We start from the raw sequence: 15,918 nt of genomic DNA, 5'->3' as shown, positions 1-15,918 counted from the left end.
ACACTTAGTTGTAGTGTGAATGGGATATTTTTACAGTAGAAGCTCGTATGTTTCACTTGTAGTATTTACAGGCAGTCAGACCATTATTCCCAATGTTCATCGTCGTTATCATATTATATTTTATCCGCTACGTACTCTGTTATTGTCACTCGTGCACTTTCACGATCAGTTCTTCTTTACAGGTTGCTCTCGGCAGTTTGCTTTGTCTATTAAGGATTTTTGATAATGTTCTATCTAATTAAATTAATGCCGTCAAAATTACGTTACATAATGCAATAATTTTTGCATTCATTTGTCTTTATCGTCATAAAGACGCCTTAAAAACGTTATGAATAGTAAAAATTTTACTACAAAACCACCGTGCAATCATGTTTCTTTTCCTTTTTATTGAAGAGTATCAACGAATGTTTGTCGTATCCTTGTTTAAACCATGGTCAGTGTTTGGACAAAAGGGGTGGATATGAATGTCAGTGTCTTCCAGGATTCGCTGGGATAAATTGCGAAATGGAGCTGCGCCAATCACGATGTGATACTCATTCGTGTCCAGCCTATGCTGACTGTGTTGAGCTATCAGGCACTTATGTCTGTGTTTGCAAAAAGGAGACGGCAGGTAATTAATATAGTTTAGTAGATTATTTTATTATAATCAGAGAAACAAGATAAACGCTTAATTTTTTATGTTCCCAATACCTAGTTTAATGTAAAACTCTACAATTGTTTGGGCTTATGATGCCTTTCTCAAAAATTTTATAGCGAACTACATACTTACAAATATTAATTATTAACTTAATTAGCATAACAACCCGAATAAGTATCCAACGTTAAGTTGTCCCTAAAATCGACTTGTAAATAGATAATTTTCAGTTTACGTTTAGTGGTTTTCTTGATTTCTAATTATTCTAATAAATTGAATCTTGCTTTTCTTTCTGCGTTCGATAATTTGATATCTGAAACAATTAACAAACTCAACCTCTTGCTCATAAGAGTGGTATTTATAAAATTATTTGTCTAAATAATGTAGATGTCAAATTGGTAGAAAATTAGCAATAAGAGTAAAAGAACATGAAAAAGATATCAAGGATTGTAAGATAGCATGCAAAAAAGTACAGCAAAAGACTCAATTTATTGGATTTAGAAATAGAATCAATTTTTTATGTTTCATACTTTTTTATACCTTTTATGTTAATAATAAAGTTAATGTATATGGTCTTTATCCACCATAGGTTCTCATTCTGACTGTATCGTGGGACTGGGTTGTTTAAACAGTCCTTGTGCTAACGGTGGTTCATGTACTGCGACAAAAACTGGTTTCAACTGCTCCTGTCCTCCAGGTTTCACTGGTATGTTTTCAATTAGTAATTAGTTATAGCATGTTGTAATGTCTTTACTGTTTAATGTGTTTTTGCATCCTTTATCTATTATCTGTTTTCTTTCATGTGGGTTAGAAGAGGTACTGAGAAATTTAGATTTTTTGTTCTATATATGTAAAGTGTTTGAATTTTTAGATTTAATTTTCTAAAAGTAAAATGGAATTTTCATATCTTTTGATTTGTCAGCTGTCATAAAGTGGAAACTTGGCTGGCTTTATATACATACTACTTTACTATAATAGTATACAACTAATCGAAATTATGGCAAAAAATAATTAAGTTCTTTGCCTATAGTTTATCGAAACTACTAAACATGCTTCACTATTTTGATCTTATTAATAATCATCGGCAGGCCATAAATGAAATGACATAATACAGCAAATATCAAGACTAGATATAGGAACAAACACTTAAGGAATTAATATAAAAAGCACCATCACTAATCAAAGATAAGAAACACGTTCTTCAGTTGACAAACACAAAACGTTAACAAAATCTCCTTGCCTACTTAACAAATCAGATGCGCACTGCCTCACTGCGCAACGTACAAACGAGCAGAATTTGGTGACAATCGTACGGATCGCGCCGTACATTAAGCAAGTCATGCAGTTCTTACCCCTATTTCTAATCTTCATAACTGCAGGTAACAACAAATATCGGTAGATGGTGATATACTACTTATAATTTAATAGTGAAATCATGACATAATTAGTTTAGTAAAAATGCATATTTGTTGTATATCAAGCATTTAGTTCTTATTAGAATAAATAAATGGTTGGGTTTCAAACTAACAGACTCAACCATGGGATTGGGCGCATCCATTAATTAAAATGACTCGTATCTTCAGTTGTATAATTTGCTTACTAACATTAAACAAGTTTCCACCTTGACCTATCTTAGGTCTGTTTAAAATTATGTTATCTACATTATAATTGAACTCAGTTCCTCTTCGTTATTGTTCACTTCGATCACGCAATCGTGTTCTAAAACTTTTATTTGTTTTGCTGTTATCGTTATTATCATTGTTTGTTGTTGCTGCTGTGTTGTGTCTCCGTTTATTTTTCTACTTCTCTGTGTTTGTTTCTCTTTTCTTTTCGTGTTTGTGTGTGTCGCTTATGCTCATTGTCGCTTGCATCTTTCTCCTTGCGCGCTGCTCCTGTTGCTGTTGCTGCCGCTATACCTAGGACCTGCATGTGAGCGCATGGATTTCTGTCATCACAGCTATTGCAAAAACGGTGGCACCTGTTACGAAGAGGACACTGATGACGAAGAGAATGAAGAGGAGGACGATGAAGATGATGATGAAGAGGAAGAAAGTAGAAGAATGAGGGCCAGGAACGGCCCAAGTTATTTCTGCGCATGCCCGCAAGAATACACGGGCGAACAATGTGAAAATTTAGTCAGGTGTACCGATTATCCATGTAAAAACGCTGTATCTTGTCAGGATTATGTAAGTATCTTGCCATGTTCTTGCTCTGCTTTGTTTGTTTTATTGACAGTGTCGTTGATGTGCTGATTATCGACAAAATAGGTTGGTATTTACTGAAATGATAATACTTATCGTTAGATCCTTTTATATAAATATTTTTTTCGAAATTTGAATTTTCATACGTTCTGAGACCTTGCTGAAAATATACTGCAAAATGTTTACCCTTTTTTCCAAAACCACTAAGACAAAGTTAAGACAATTGTCTTCAGAATGTAGCAAAGCGATTTCAATGAAACTTTGTAAAAGATAATTCATTTGTTTTAAAAAATAAATTGGGAAACAACGAGGGGTTCTTTCTTTTACAGTATTTTTCATCACATACCAAGTGAAATTTATTTTAATGCTGTTAAAGTACAGTGTTTATTTTAAGATTTTTTGGTATAAAACACGCCACCGAATCCTTTTTGAACTTTTTCATTATATTTGTCATGATACCGAGAATGTGTTCACTTTTCATTCTTTATATTACATTAATTTGAAAATTGTTTTTGTGTCAAATCATGTAAAAGTTAATTATTACTTAAATTACCTATTTCTATTCTCTTAAATATCTTCAAGTTTTTACAGATTTTTTTTATAATAAATAATCTCTCTGTTGTCAGCTGCACTCTTAGTAAAACTTTTTTGGTGTTTACTTTAAGAACCGTTGTATATACATTCATATGAAAAGCATTTANTTAATATTTTATTTATTTAATATCAGTATTGCCTCCCCTTTAAAGATCAAGTAAATAAGTTCTTAAAAAATTAAATATTAAAGATTTTCAAAAAAAAAAGCACACGACCTGTACACACATTCTCTATTTTTATTTAATTTTAGACCAACGGGTACTATTGCAATTGTGAACCTGGATATACAGGTTTGAATTGCGATGAAGAATTGCCTAATTGCAACGATTTTCCCTGTCAAAATGGGGGAACTTGTTTGGAGACAATTGATTATTTCTTGTGTCGCTGTCCGCCAGGATTTACAGGTAATTTACCAAAATTAGTATGAATTTTGACAATAAAACCAACTTTTTATAAAATGTAATCCAGTTTATGTTACAGGTCGTTTTTTCAGGTATCACTTGACGCCTGCACCAGCTTAGCCCACCTATTTATTATTTTTTTTATTTATTTGTTTACTGTCAACTACTAACACTAACAATCACCTTGTATCACACGCCATTATCTTAGTTACCTACTGTTTTTCGGTATCAAACTAACACCTTATTGTAAATTTGAGTAACACCAGTTTTTCTTGGATGTAATCACTAATTTCTTTGTAAGAATGTTCTATTTTTGAACAGGAATGACCATGAAACTTAGAATTTCCATAAACAATTTATTAATACATATACAGTACAATTTTTTTGTGCGCGAAAAAGTTCGAGTAGTTTTTGACTTGATGACACTAGTTTTTTTGTGTTATACTCACAATTTTTTTATTGATGTTGCTTTTCTTTACGTTAAAATAAAATTTTTAGGTACTTGAGATATATCTAACCTTTCTATTTTTAATGTAGATTAATAACAATTTCTTTTGTAAAAAAGGTTTGAGACAATTTAAATTAAATTAAATCATTGCATTAATTGGAGCTTTTTTATTAACAGCAAATTATTTTAAATATTTATTTTCTAAACTTTAAAATAAAATTTGTAACTACATGTAAATGATATTTAGTTAGAGAAACGAAACAATAAAACTAGTTACAATATAAAAAATTTAGGATTTTTTTATGGGCATTCCTGTATGTATATATATTACTTTTTCTAATAACTTACTATATGTGCTTTGTATTTGATTCTCTTTTGTGAAAATTCTAGGTGATCAGTGTCAAGTGGATATAGACGAATGTGCATCTGATCCTTGTATGAACGGTGGCACTTGTATGGATCGCGTGAACGGCTTTTATTGCAACTGCACTGAAAATTGGATGGGACAGTTTTGTGAAAAACCCTTCGACATTTGCGAACTGAAACCTTGTCAAAATAATGGATCCTGCGCCACTACAAAAAATAAACACGAATTTGTATGCACATGTCCAAGAGGTAATTTATACATTCATTAATGATATCGAATATTAAATAAGACAGCGCAACAATTATTAGAAGAAAGGCTTAACACCATCAGAGTTGAATCAAATTATGTCACTGTTTTCTTTAATCCTAATTTATGTCAAAAGCTTACAAGAAAAAAATACAATTGATAAACTTTTCTAATCTTGGTACCTATCTACTTTTTGGTGTAATGAAAGTGGCCATTGAAAATAGCAGTTTAATTAATTTATTAGTCTGTTATACTTTCATTTGTATTCATAGGTTTTGAAGGCAAGAAGTGCGAAATTAATATAGATGATTGTAAAGGGGTGAAATGCCCTCCGGGGACATCCTGTGTCGATCTAATCGGTAATTTCGAGTGCCAGTGTCCTCTAGGATTCACTGGAGAAAACTGTTCTATTGATATCGATCCTTGTATTAGGGGACCGTGTGATAATAACGCCAGGTGTATGAATGACCCCAAAGATAAGAAAGGTTACAAATGTATATGCCCGCAAGGATTTACAGGTAACGTTTAATTTTTAAAAATACCTATTTTTGTATAAAGATACTAAATATGTATGTATATAATTTGTATATTTTTTTTAAACATTGTTACTTTGCCACTACATTTTTTATCAAATTTTGAAAAGGACTGAATATGTTTATTTGTAGGAGAAAATTGTGAAACGATTAATGACGCTTGTGCCTGTGTTCATGGAATTTGCATAAACAATACGGGAAGTTACCAATGTTACTGTGAACCTGGTTATACTGGTGAAAGATGCAATTTGGATTTCGATGAGTGCCTTTCCATGCCCTGTCGTAATAACGCAACATGCGTTGATAAAGTCAATAATTTCGAATGTATCTGTAATCCAGGATATTCAGGTATGTCCTAATCATTAGATGATTGAATACGGCGTTGCGTTGACGTATTTGTCTGCGTGAATTACCAGAACCAGACTGGACCTTTGCCTGTACATTAAAATATCATTTTCTCGAATGTGGTGAACATTTAGCAAGCTCTGCACTTATTTTTAATGATTATATTATTCTTAATTTTTATTTTTTTATTACTCATTATTGAAGTATTGAATAAAACATTATTAATTTAGAATTATCTTACAATATATTTATTTTATTACCTTTTATATAGGAAAAGACTGTTCAATAAATATTAACGAATGTGATCCGATGCCTTGTACCGAAGGCTCAACGTGTATAGATGGAATTAATGCTTTTACATGCATCTGTGTGCCAGGCCTAACTGGGAGAAGATGTGAGATAAATATCGATGATTGCGAGGTAACTGACTGTTTCTGTTGATTTAATAAATTAATCTTACTGAATGTTTTGCTTTCATAGAGTTCTCCTTGCCTTAATGGTGCAAGATGCATTGACGGTTTAAATAGTTACACTTGTGATTGTACAGACACGGGATTCATGGGGGATCATTGTGAAATAAACATCGACGATTGTATAGCAAACCCCTGTGAACATGGTGGCACTTGCGTAGATGAGGTTAAAGACTATAGATGCAATTGCTATCCAGGATATACCGGTAAGAAACAAAATTTAGTATAAATGCGTGTAGTAAAAAATATTTTGTTATTTTGTCCCAATTTTTTGTAAATTATCCATGCTTTTAGGTAATTGTCCTATTTTTAATTTCATACAGGTTTAAGTATTGTGAATTTCGCTTTTTGTTTCTCAGGTAAAAAGTGTGAATTTGACATTAAAGAGTGTGACAGTAACCCTTGCAAGTATCAGGGTACCTGTTTGGAAAAATCGAACATGAATTATTATAAGCCAAGCTTCGTGTCAACCTTGAACATTTCTTTGCCACAGGCATTCGCAAAAACGTTTGACTTTGCTGATGCTGCAGGGTAAGTGCTGAATTATTTTTTCTAATTGATTTGCATATTGAAAATCCCAATGAAGTTACAGCTTAACTTATTTGTTATTTAATATATGTTAAAGGCCTCGAATGTCTTAAAAATAATTAAATTAAAAGTTATAATTCGTTTTTAAAGAAAATATTTACGTGGGTCGTAAATCATATTTTGATTTAAATTCGTGTTAATGATTAAATTAAATATTTATTACAATTGCTAATTCTGAATACAAAAATATTACCAAATATAACTTTTGTCCATATTTGTCCATATTTGTCCATATATTGTTCAAATCGTACGTACGTACACTACAAAACTTATTTCTGAGTCTCGCAAAATCGTCTGGTCTTTGGCAAACTTCATTTTAACAACCCTGTAATACTATTCTGCACTAGCCTATGATACTGACACCTAACCTACTCCTAATGACTTCGATTGTCTACATACATACCTAATAGTAAAAGCTTACAATGTTAACAAAAAGAACTACTCCAGGCTGGTTGTAAACATAAATACCATTAATCTCACTTAATTTAATATAATAAATAACAAACAATACATGATTACAAAAATACAGAAGAAATACAACACGGATGCTGCTGAGTAGCAGTTGATTGAATGCTGCCTTACAATGTCGTATTTCCTAGAGTGATCCTCCTCCTCCTCCTTGCTTTATAGTTTACTATCACCTTTTGCAAGCCTGCTACTTATTTCAGAAACACCCTATATATTTAGTATTTAATGAAACTGTGTATTTTTTTATTAAATATTGTCATTTCAACATCTTATAGGTACGAGTGTCTTTGTGTGCCGGGTGTAACAGGTCGCAATTGCGAAATCAACATTGACGAATGTGATAGCAACCCTTGTGTAAATGGCGTATGTCAAGATCGTATAGGGGGTTATGTATGCGAATGCAACCCCGGTTACGAGGGTGAAATATGTCAGAACGATATAGATGAGTGCGAAAAGTACCATCCTTGTGTACATGGACGTTGTAACGACGGGGTGGCGGAGTACTATTGTGATTGCGAACCGCGATACGGGGGTAAAAACTGTTCTGTAGAATTGATAGGGTGCGTTGAAAACCCTTGCTTAAACAGAGGTACGTGTAAACCGTATTTAGTAAGGGAGAATGAGCACAAGTTCAACTGTTCTTGTCCCAACGGTTTCCATGGACCAACTTGTGAAAATATCACCACTATGTCGGTGTCGGGACAGTCTCTGATGACTGTTAATACCACCAGAGAAGAAGGGTATGATATACAGTTTAGATTCAGAACGACGCTAGGGGATGGACTATTGGCTTTAGGGACCGGACTGACATACCATATCTTGGAATTGTCTAAAGGGAGACTAAATCTTCATTCTAGCTTACTTAATAAGTGGGAAGGTGTTTTTATTGGTTCCAACTTGAACGATAGTAATTGGCAAAAGGTATAAACACCCATTTATGTCGCTACTAAACAGAATGGTACAATCTGTAAATTTTTTTAGGTATTCGTCGCCATCAATTCATCACATTTAGTCCTTTCTGCTAACGAAGAACAAACTATATATCCAATAACGTTCAACGAAAATTACAACAGTTCGTCCACGAGTTTTCCAACCACTTACATAGGAGGTGTCCCCAACTACTTGCGAAAACTGACCCATGGACAACCGCCATTGGTCGGTTGCTTGGAAGATGTTCTTATCAATGGTATATGGGTCTTGCCGGAGATGCAGAACGTTCCTAACATGTCATTTTTGGACGTGGAAGTCGGATGTCACCGGGAACCCCAGTGCAGCCCCAATCCATGCCATTCGGGGGGTCATTGCACAGATAAATGGAGGCACTTTAGTTGTATTTGTGAGAGACCGTATTTAGGACCAACTTGTCAATACAGTGAGTCATTTGATTTGCATTTTATTTCCATTTAGTTGCAGTTGTGTTTGTTACATAACTAGGAAACATTTTTTATACAGACTAGTTTTTGCTTCGACTTCTTGCAAAACATTAAGAAGCCACGAAACGTACAAATTTTGTATATAAATATAATTTTTTTATCATTAGATTATACACCTGCTACGTTTGGCTATGAAAACATTACAAACTCTCTAGTAACCGTGACGGCAAAGGACCAGAATAAAAGATCAATAAGACAAATCGTAGATATCAGTATGTTCATTAGGACTCGTCAGGCTTACGGTCAAATATTCTATTTGGGATCAAATCCTACTAGTAACAACATTAATTTAATGGATGTAACTTACATAGCTGCCCAACTAGACAATGGAGAACTTTTAGTACGAATTCAGTTCAATGGAACTCCCGAAGCTTATACTGTAGGAAGTGTTAAGTTGAATGATGGATATTTACACCTGATCGAAGCAAGTATCAATTAAATATTATAATATAAAGGATAATATGTAATTTGACACATTCCGTTAAAGGAATTAAGAAAAATTTAATTAAGTTGTATCTTAACAAAAAACTGGTAGTTTATAAGTTGTACTGTTTCTAATTTTTTTTATGCAAAATTCCAACTTTCAAAAATATAAAGAATTAAAGGAATGCATCGAATCACGGATCATCCTTATAATGCCCTCTGAAAATCGCATAAAACTGAAAATAATTGCCAGAAATCAAAAGTAACAACAAAATTTTTTTATCACTTAGGTGATCAGAAATGTCACCCTAGTCCAAGTAAAATTGAACGGTACCGAGTACTTTAGAAAAACAATTTCTGCCACCGGTACCTTAGACGCCCCCGTCTTGTACTTGGGAGGTCAGCCTCAATTGCGACCGGTACGTCAAGCTGATACCACTGCAATTATCACCAAAAACGAAATTGGACCAAGTTCAGCAGCAGTCAGTACCCCTCTTAGTATGATTAATTTTAAAGGAATTATACAGGACGTTCAAGTAAGTTTATGAAATAAGTGTAACTTTTTTTGTGTTTATCGACTACAGAACTCTATCATATGCCTGTCTAACACATTTTTGACTATTTTATTTATACAATAGGTGAGTGATGGTCAGAAGACGATGGTGGTGGAATTTTTCCCATTAGACGTTCCCGACATGGAACGACCTCTGGAATTTGGAGAAGTGCATTTTGAGAAATCTCTTGTGCTAGAAGGAGTTTTGTCTGATGATTCATGTCGTATACAACCCTGTAAACATAACGGCACTTGCGTTAACACCTGGAATGACTATAAGTAAGTAATTACTGTTATTAAATAAGTACACAGAAGGGTGTTTAAACATTAACAGATTTTTAAATTTTAAATAATTTTACTAACTAATTTTTGGGTTTTATTGAAACTTATGAATTGTATATATGTTTATTTTGTAAAAATTACATTGTGAAGGTAGCACAAAGGAAGTAATCCTTTGATTATGAAGTATACTACTACTATAATATAATAATACATATTGACTATAAATAAGGACATTTAAAATAGAATTGTGCGGGCTATTTCAAAATTTAATCTATTTGTACATTTTACAAGATCTATCTTTTAATATAAGTTTCTATTTTTAAAATAATAAATTTTCTGGAATGTAGATCGTGAACGACTATTTTCGTTTCGACTCAATATAATTTGAAAATCTCCATAGTAAATGAAAACTGACGTCTATAATTTNTTTAAGTTAAAGTTATAGGGCAGATGAACTCGCTATTAAACGGTACATGATCAAGGACTAACAAAGTAATTAACTCATTGTACAAGTAAAACAATAAATAACTAAATAAAACTCACAATTATTAAAAAAAAACGTTAAGAATTAAAATAATAAATTTTCTGGAATGTAGATCGTGAACGACTATTTTCGTTTCGACTCAATATAATTTGAAAATCTCCATAGTAAATGAAAACTGACGTCTATAATTTTTTGAAATAGATGTGAATGTACCCATGGTTTCAAAGGCAAAGACTGTAACGACCTTGAGTTCTGTGAGTTAGAACACTGTCCGGACGGCTCTACTTGTCGCAACCTTGAAGACGGCCATGAATGTATCGCTAGCGTCACGTTCGATGGTAAAAGCCGGCCTTACCATTACACCTTCTCTCTATCACCCTCGTCATCCCCTTCCTTCCTCTACTTTGAACGTATCGAACTCTCGTATAGGACCCGTTCTTGGGGCACCGCCCTGTTTGTAAAGTACGAAGAAAATTACTTTGTAATATTCGTAAATGCCAATGTAGTTGTTATCCAATGGAATATTAATGGTGATGCAAGAACCAGGAGTTTTGAGCACCAACAGTTCGAAGGACAATGGCTCACGCTATTATTGATAATTAAGGATTCCAGTTTGATAGCCGGATTCAAGGAGCAAGTCATCGATGATACTGCTGCTGTCAGTGCCGATAATTTTAATGCTGAAAACTTTACCGAAATGATGGTAAAGGGCTCGATATACGTCGGGGGAAGTGATAACAAAACTTTCGATTATTGGGGTGTTATTAACATGATAGAAATGAACGGTACGCGTACGAAAGTCACAACCGAAACAACGACCGATTCAATATTTACAAGTAGTGCAATCGATTTGCCTGGAAATGTTGTTACTACAGATGTGCCCTTCTATTCGTACAAGGCTGATATCAATAAAAACACCGACTACTTCAAAGTGAGTAGATTTTTTTAAATTTATTCCTCGTATGGTCGATTCTGCTTTTTTGACCTCTGTTACTACCACTTTTATATATATAGCTTTCCCAAAAGCTTTTTCAAGATGGCTAGACGTAGGAGTAAAAATTGCAAGGCTTGTTTAATGTACGGCATGAGCCGTGAGAGAGCGCCACTAATTTGTTCTCGGTAGTAAAATGCGCAGGAAGGTAGTGCGCATAGGATTTGACTCGTAGACAAGAAGCTTTTACAATAGTACTTCGCCAATAGCTCTTGATGCTACAAATTGACTAAGAATAATAGCAAACAAACACTTGTAGAAGTTTCACAAGGTTCTTACTTAGCCTATGTATATTGCACTTTTCCAAAAACGCTTCTTTTAACTAAATTTTATGGAGAAAAAATAAAGATAAAATAATAGGCGCAGTATAATTTAAACCTTAACTTTATTTACTAAAATCTTCAAATACTTCAAATTTACAGTAATCGTCAAATCCTTTTCTCTTTTAGGGTTGTATGGGTGAGGTTCGCATAGGTCATCTTCTAGTTCCTTTCTTTACTGCTGAAGATCTTTACCAAAATGGTAAGAAACCCGTTGAATATTTCGAATTGGAAAAACGTTGGCTTGAAACGGATTGCAAATTATGTTTTAACACCGACTGTTTCAATGACGGTTACTGCATCGATCCTAAAAAGACATACCAATGTCAATGTCAGCCTGGATTCACAGCCGAAGATTGTTCTGTCGATATTAACGAATGCGAAAGAAACGAATGCCAGAACAATTCCACCTGTCTCGATCTTATCGCCAAATATGAATGCAGCTGTCTGCCTGGATATACAGGACAATTGTAAGTAACATTTTTTCACTTATTGTTCAGATATTATTTAAATTAACTTTCTACAATTTTATATACCTGTGGTATGTTTATAGGCATATTTTTTAATTTATATATTTGATAGGTACCTACTTTTTTTTAATTATTTATGATTAATAAATAAAAATTATTTTTTTACAGTAGTCTTTCCAATCAATTAAATTATTTTATTATATTAACAGTAGTTATATTAATGCATGAATGTCGAAACTGCTAGTATGTTAAAACAATGTACTTTTACATAAACAGTTAACTTTCTAGTACAATAGCAGGAGTATTGTTTCATTTTATTTTATTTTCAAAATAGCTGTGAAATTGACATAGATGAATGTGAGAGTAGCCCATGTCTTCATGGTGGCACCTGTGTTGATATGGTAGCCAATTTTAAGTGCGAATGTCCTGAAGAATATGTTGGTAAACAGTGCGAAGCCCTAAGACTAATAACATGCGAAAACCAACCCTGCAAGGAGGGTGCTACGTGTACCGATGGCAAAAGTAAGTTTCCTTATTTAATACGTGAATATTTTTTTTAGAAGACAAATAATATATAAATTATCTGAATTGGTTTTACGTTAATAGTACACTTATTTCATCTTATTCTTAATTTGCAAATATTTCCTTTCAGAACTAGGTATTTTTTCTTAAAAAATATTTGATACTTATCTCTGAAAAATTTAGCTATTTTCTACCAAACTTGTGCATTATTATTTTAAATAATTATCTTACTATAATTACATTTTTTTATTATTAGAAAATTGTAACTTATTTCAAAAAGAGGATCAGTTATATATGTGTACTATCTTTAAATTTTATGTGTACTGTTAATTATAATTTCAACTATTTATCTTACAGCATTAAAAATTTTAATTTATTTTTATATTTGTCTTTGCAGATTATGACACGGGAAATAATTTTACATGTGTGTGTCCAGAAGGTTATGTGAATCCCCTGTGTGACATGCCCTATTGTATGAAGAAGATGTGCGAGTATGGGTATTGTAATATCACAGGGAAACCCATATGTCAATGTCAAAGGGGATTTGAAGGAGAATACTGCCAGACAAACATAGACGACTGTATTGGACCATCGGGAACCAGCCCTTGTCAAAATGGAGGCGTCTGTATCGATGGCATCAACCGATATGACTGTAATTGTACTGGAACTGGTAAGTGAAAATTATGTAATTTTTTTTGTTTTTCTTTTTTAAAAATGTGTATTTATTTTTCTACTACTTCTAGATTACATATTACATTTTTTCATGTAAATTAATGGNCAGTTTGTATAATATTTAAATTTTTTAATTCATATTTCAAATGGAAGAATTGTCACGAGAACCAGTTGTCTTTTATGTTAAAAACCAAACCATACTATGTATCTTTTTATTGTAGTCGAATTTTTGTTGAAGTTTCTTTTCGACGTGGACTTAATAAATGATAGGCAGATACGTATTTGTATACAATAGAAAGTTTTTATTTTATCTACTTATTTATAAAAGTACATGTCGGTATGAATAGGAATGTATCAAACGAAATGGTGACCAAGAAGATGATATTATATACTTAACTGAATAAACAGTGCTTATTTTACTATTTGTAATTAATATTTAGATTTGTTCTGTTAATGTTCTCTTTATTTCTCGTCAATATTTATATTATGTAATACCGTCTGAAAGTTAACGTGCAATTGTGTGTTAGTGTTGAGTGTGTCCTGTAAAGTAGTTTAATAAAAATATGTAATTCTATAAATTTTAAGAAAAATAAAGACGCAATAGATATTTTTATTCATCAAAAATTGATTATTAATATTAATAAGTTATGAGCGTTATTTAACCATTAATTTAATTCATATTTGTGCACTTATACAAGCACCAGAAACAGTAAAAATGGTACAATAATGTAATAAATAAGCAGCATTTTTTTTTGGTTTGCTGTAAAAAACCCTAATTATTATTTAATTATCCATTCTTCCCCTATATTTCTATTCGGTTTGAAATTGAAGCCACGAAGGGGTTAAATGTTACTTATTTATTTAAGAACAACAATTAATGTTTCACCCAAGTTGTTCCATTTTCTCAAGGCTAGTTTTTTAAGTTAAAGTTATAGGGCAGATGAACTCGCTATTAAACGGTACATGATCAAGGACTAACAAAGTAATTAACTCATTGTACAAGTAAAACAATAAATAACTAAATAAAACTCACAATTATTAAAAAAAAACGTTAAGAATTAAAATAATAAATTAATAAATATTTAAAAACCACTTGGTGACAATCAATTAAAATGCTTTAAGTATTTTGGCGAAACCTTATGTGTTTGTCTTTAAATAAATAAAGAACTGTTAACCCCCTTGTGGTTTTGGTTTCAAACTTAATTATTTCAATTCTGACATACAACAATATCTCTGATAGTTTAAAATATTTAGAAATATGCAAGCATTTTATATGAAAGTCCCTGCTACTATATTTCTACACACCATTTTTTCTAGGGCTGGCAAATATTAGTAACATCATTTTAGTATTTCAATTTTTCATTGTTCTATGTGTAATGGTGTATTTTCAAGGGTATCAGGGTCTTCTTTGTGAATTGGACATTGACGAATGCAGTCTCGGGGAAGATTTGTGTGGGCCAGGAATTTGCGTAAATACACCTGGTAGTTACGTGTGCAATTGTACGGAGGGTCTTTGCGGATATTATTGCAGTTTGATGGACCCATGCGTAGAGAACCCCTGTGAACATGGAACCTGCGTACCCGCGTGCACAAACGTTTCCGACTACAATTGTCGTTGCGAGGAAAATTGGACAGGAAAAAATTGCTCAGAACCTGCGGTGAGTATTACTCAAAATATTGATAATTTTTTGGTACATTAAAAGTAAAAATTGTAATGGCCTCGGCGGTCGTCTTAGTTAGATGATTGGGGCCAGTAGGGGCTCCCACTACCCACAATTATTATTATGAATGTACCGGATGAATACATTTTTTAACAGGCCCAGGTACCTAAGAAAAAATTAATTTAAAATAATGCATTTATTTTGAAAAAATTATTTCGTTACACAAAAAATATTGTGACTCGCTCAAATTTTCACCTCCCAAACTTATTAAAATCTGAACTAGACTTGAATACTAAGCTTTCTTAATAAAATAGCTTTCTCTCTCTAGTATCAAAATAGCATTTTCTTATTTTCTAAAGCTTGTGTCTTAAAAAATGGTTACAATTATTTATTGACTTCAAGTAAGATGAAATTCCTGATGAATACGTTTAAAATCAATTTCACTCAAACAAATAATGAAATATTTGATTCGGTTTTTTTTTTTTATCACAAAAAATGACGAATTGGTAAATAATATATTCGTTTTGTGGTAGATATTGGCAGCAGTTCGAAGTGACGGAGTCAACATTTTATATATTGTGATCCCAATTGTGGTATTAGTGGTTATAGGTATGGTTATAGGTCTTGTAATATTAGTAAATATGGCTCGAAGTAAACGTGCAACTCGAGGCACATATAGTCCGAGTGCCCAGGAATTTTGCAATCCTAGAGTCGAATTAGACCATGTACTTAAGCCCCCGCCCGAAGAAAGACTTATTTAAGTACTTAAATAGCGTTTACATAAGTAACGATAGGAAACTGTTTTATTTTTT

The 15,918-nt window shown here is 32.6% G+C and overlaps 1 protein-coding gene across 2 annotated transcripts in view; it reads left to right on the top strand.

The window, feature by feature from the left end:
- The window catches only part of LOC108740258 (protein crumbs), a 28,425-nt gene extending 12,516 nt beyond the window's left edge, over window positions 1–15,909 (top strand). The window contains exons 7-27 of one of the 2 annotated variants that reach the window (XM_025979712.1): window positions 394–610; window positions 1,224–1,340; window positions 2,555–2,820; window positions 3,680–3,833; window positions 4,669–4,893; window positions 5,164–5,409; window positions 5,557–5,772; window positions 6,041–6,189; window positions 6,250–6,445; window positions 6,599–6,770; window positions 7,571–8,216; window positions 8,277–8,667; window positions 8,836–9,152; window positions 9,442–9,687; window positions 9,790–9,983; window positions 10,672–11,401; window positions 11,911–12,251; window positions 12,586–12,773; window positions 13,171–13,443; window positions 14,838–15,103; window positions 15,640–15,909. In XM_025979712.1, the coding sequence (XP_025835497.1) occupies window positions 394–610; window positions 1,224–1,340; window positions 2,555–2,820; window positions 3,680–3,833; window positions 4,669–4,893; window positions 5,164–5,409; window positions 5,557–5,772; window positions 6,041–6,189; window positions 6,250–6,445; window positions 6,599–6,770; window positions 7,571–8,216; window positions 8,277–8,667; window positions 8,836–9,152; window positions 9,442–9,687; window positions 9,790–9,983; window positions 10,672–11,401; window positions 11,911–12,251; window positions 12,586–12,773; window positions 13,171–13,443; window positions 14,838–15,103; window positions 15,640–15,867 (5,778 nt within the window). In that variant the 3' untranslated portion in view covers window positions 15,868–15,909. The remainder of the gene's footprint in view (window positions 1–393; window positions 611–1,223; window positions 1,341–2,554; window positions 2,821–3,679; window positions 3,834–4,668; window positions 4,894–5,163; window positions 5,410–5,556; window positions 5,773–6,040; window positions 6,190–6,249; window positions 6,446–6,598; window positions 6,771–7,570; window positions 8,217–8,276; window positions 8,668–8,835; window positions 9,153–9,441; window positions 9,688–9,789; window positions 9,984–10,671; window positions 11,402–11,910; window positions 12,252–12,585; window positions 12,774–13,170; window positions 13,444–14,837; window positions 15,104–15,639) is intronic. The other variant, XM_025979713.1, reaches the window with a different exon arrangement.
- The last annotated feature ends 9 nt before the right edge of the window (window positions 15,910–15,918 follow it).

The sequence above is a fragment of the Agrilus planipennis genome, unplaced genomic scaffold (assembly GCF_000699045.2).
Source record: "Agrilus planipennis isolate EAB-ADULT unplaced genomic scaffold, Apla_2.0 scaffold291, whole genome shotgun sequence".
NCBI lineage: Eukaryota > Metazoa > Arthropoda > Insecta > Coleoptera > Buprestidae > Agrilus > Agrilus planipennis.
The sequence above is the reverse complement of the archived record's forward strand: the minus strand, read 5'-3'. Positions and strand labels throughout refer to the sequence as shown.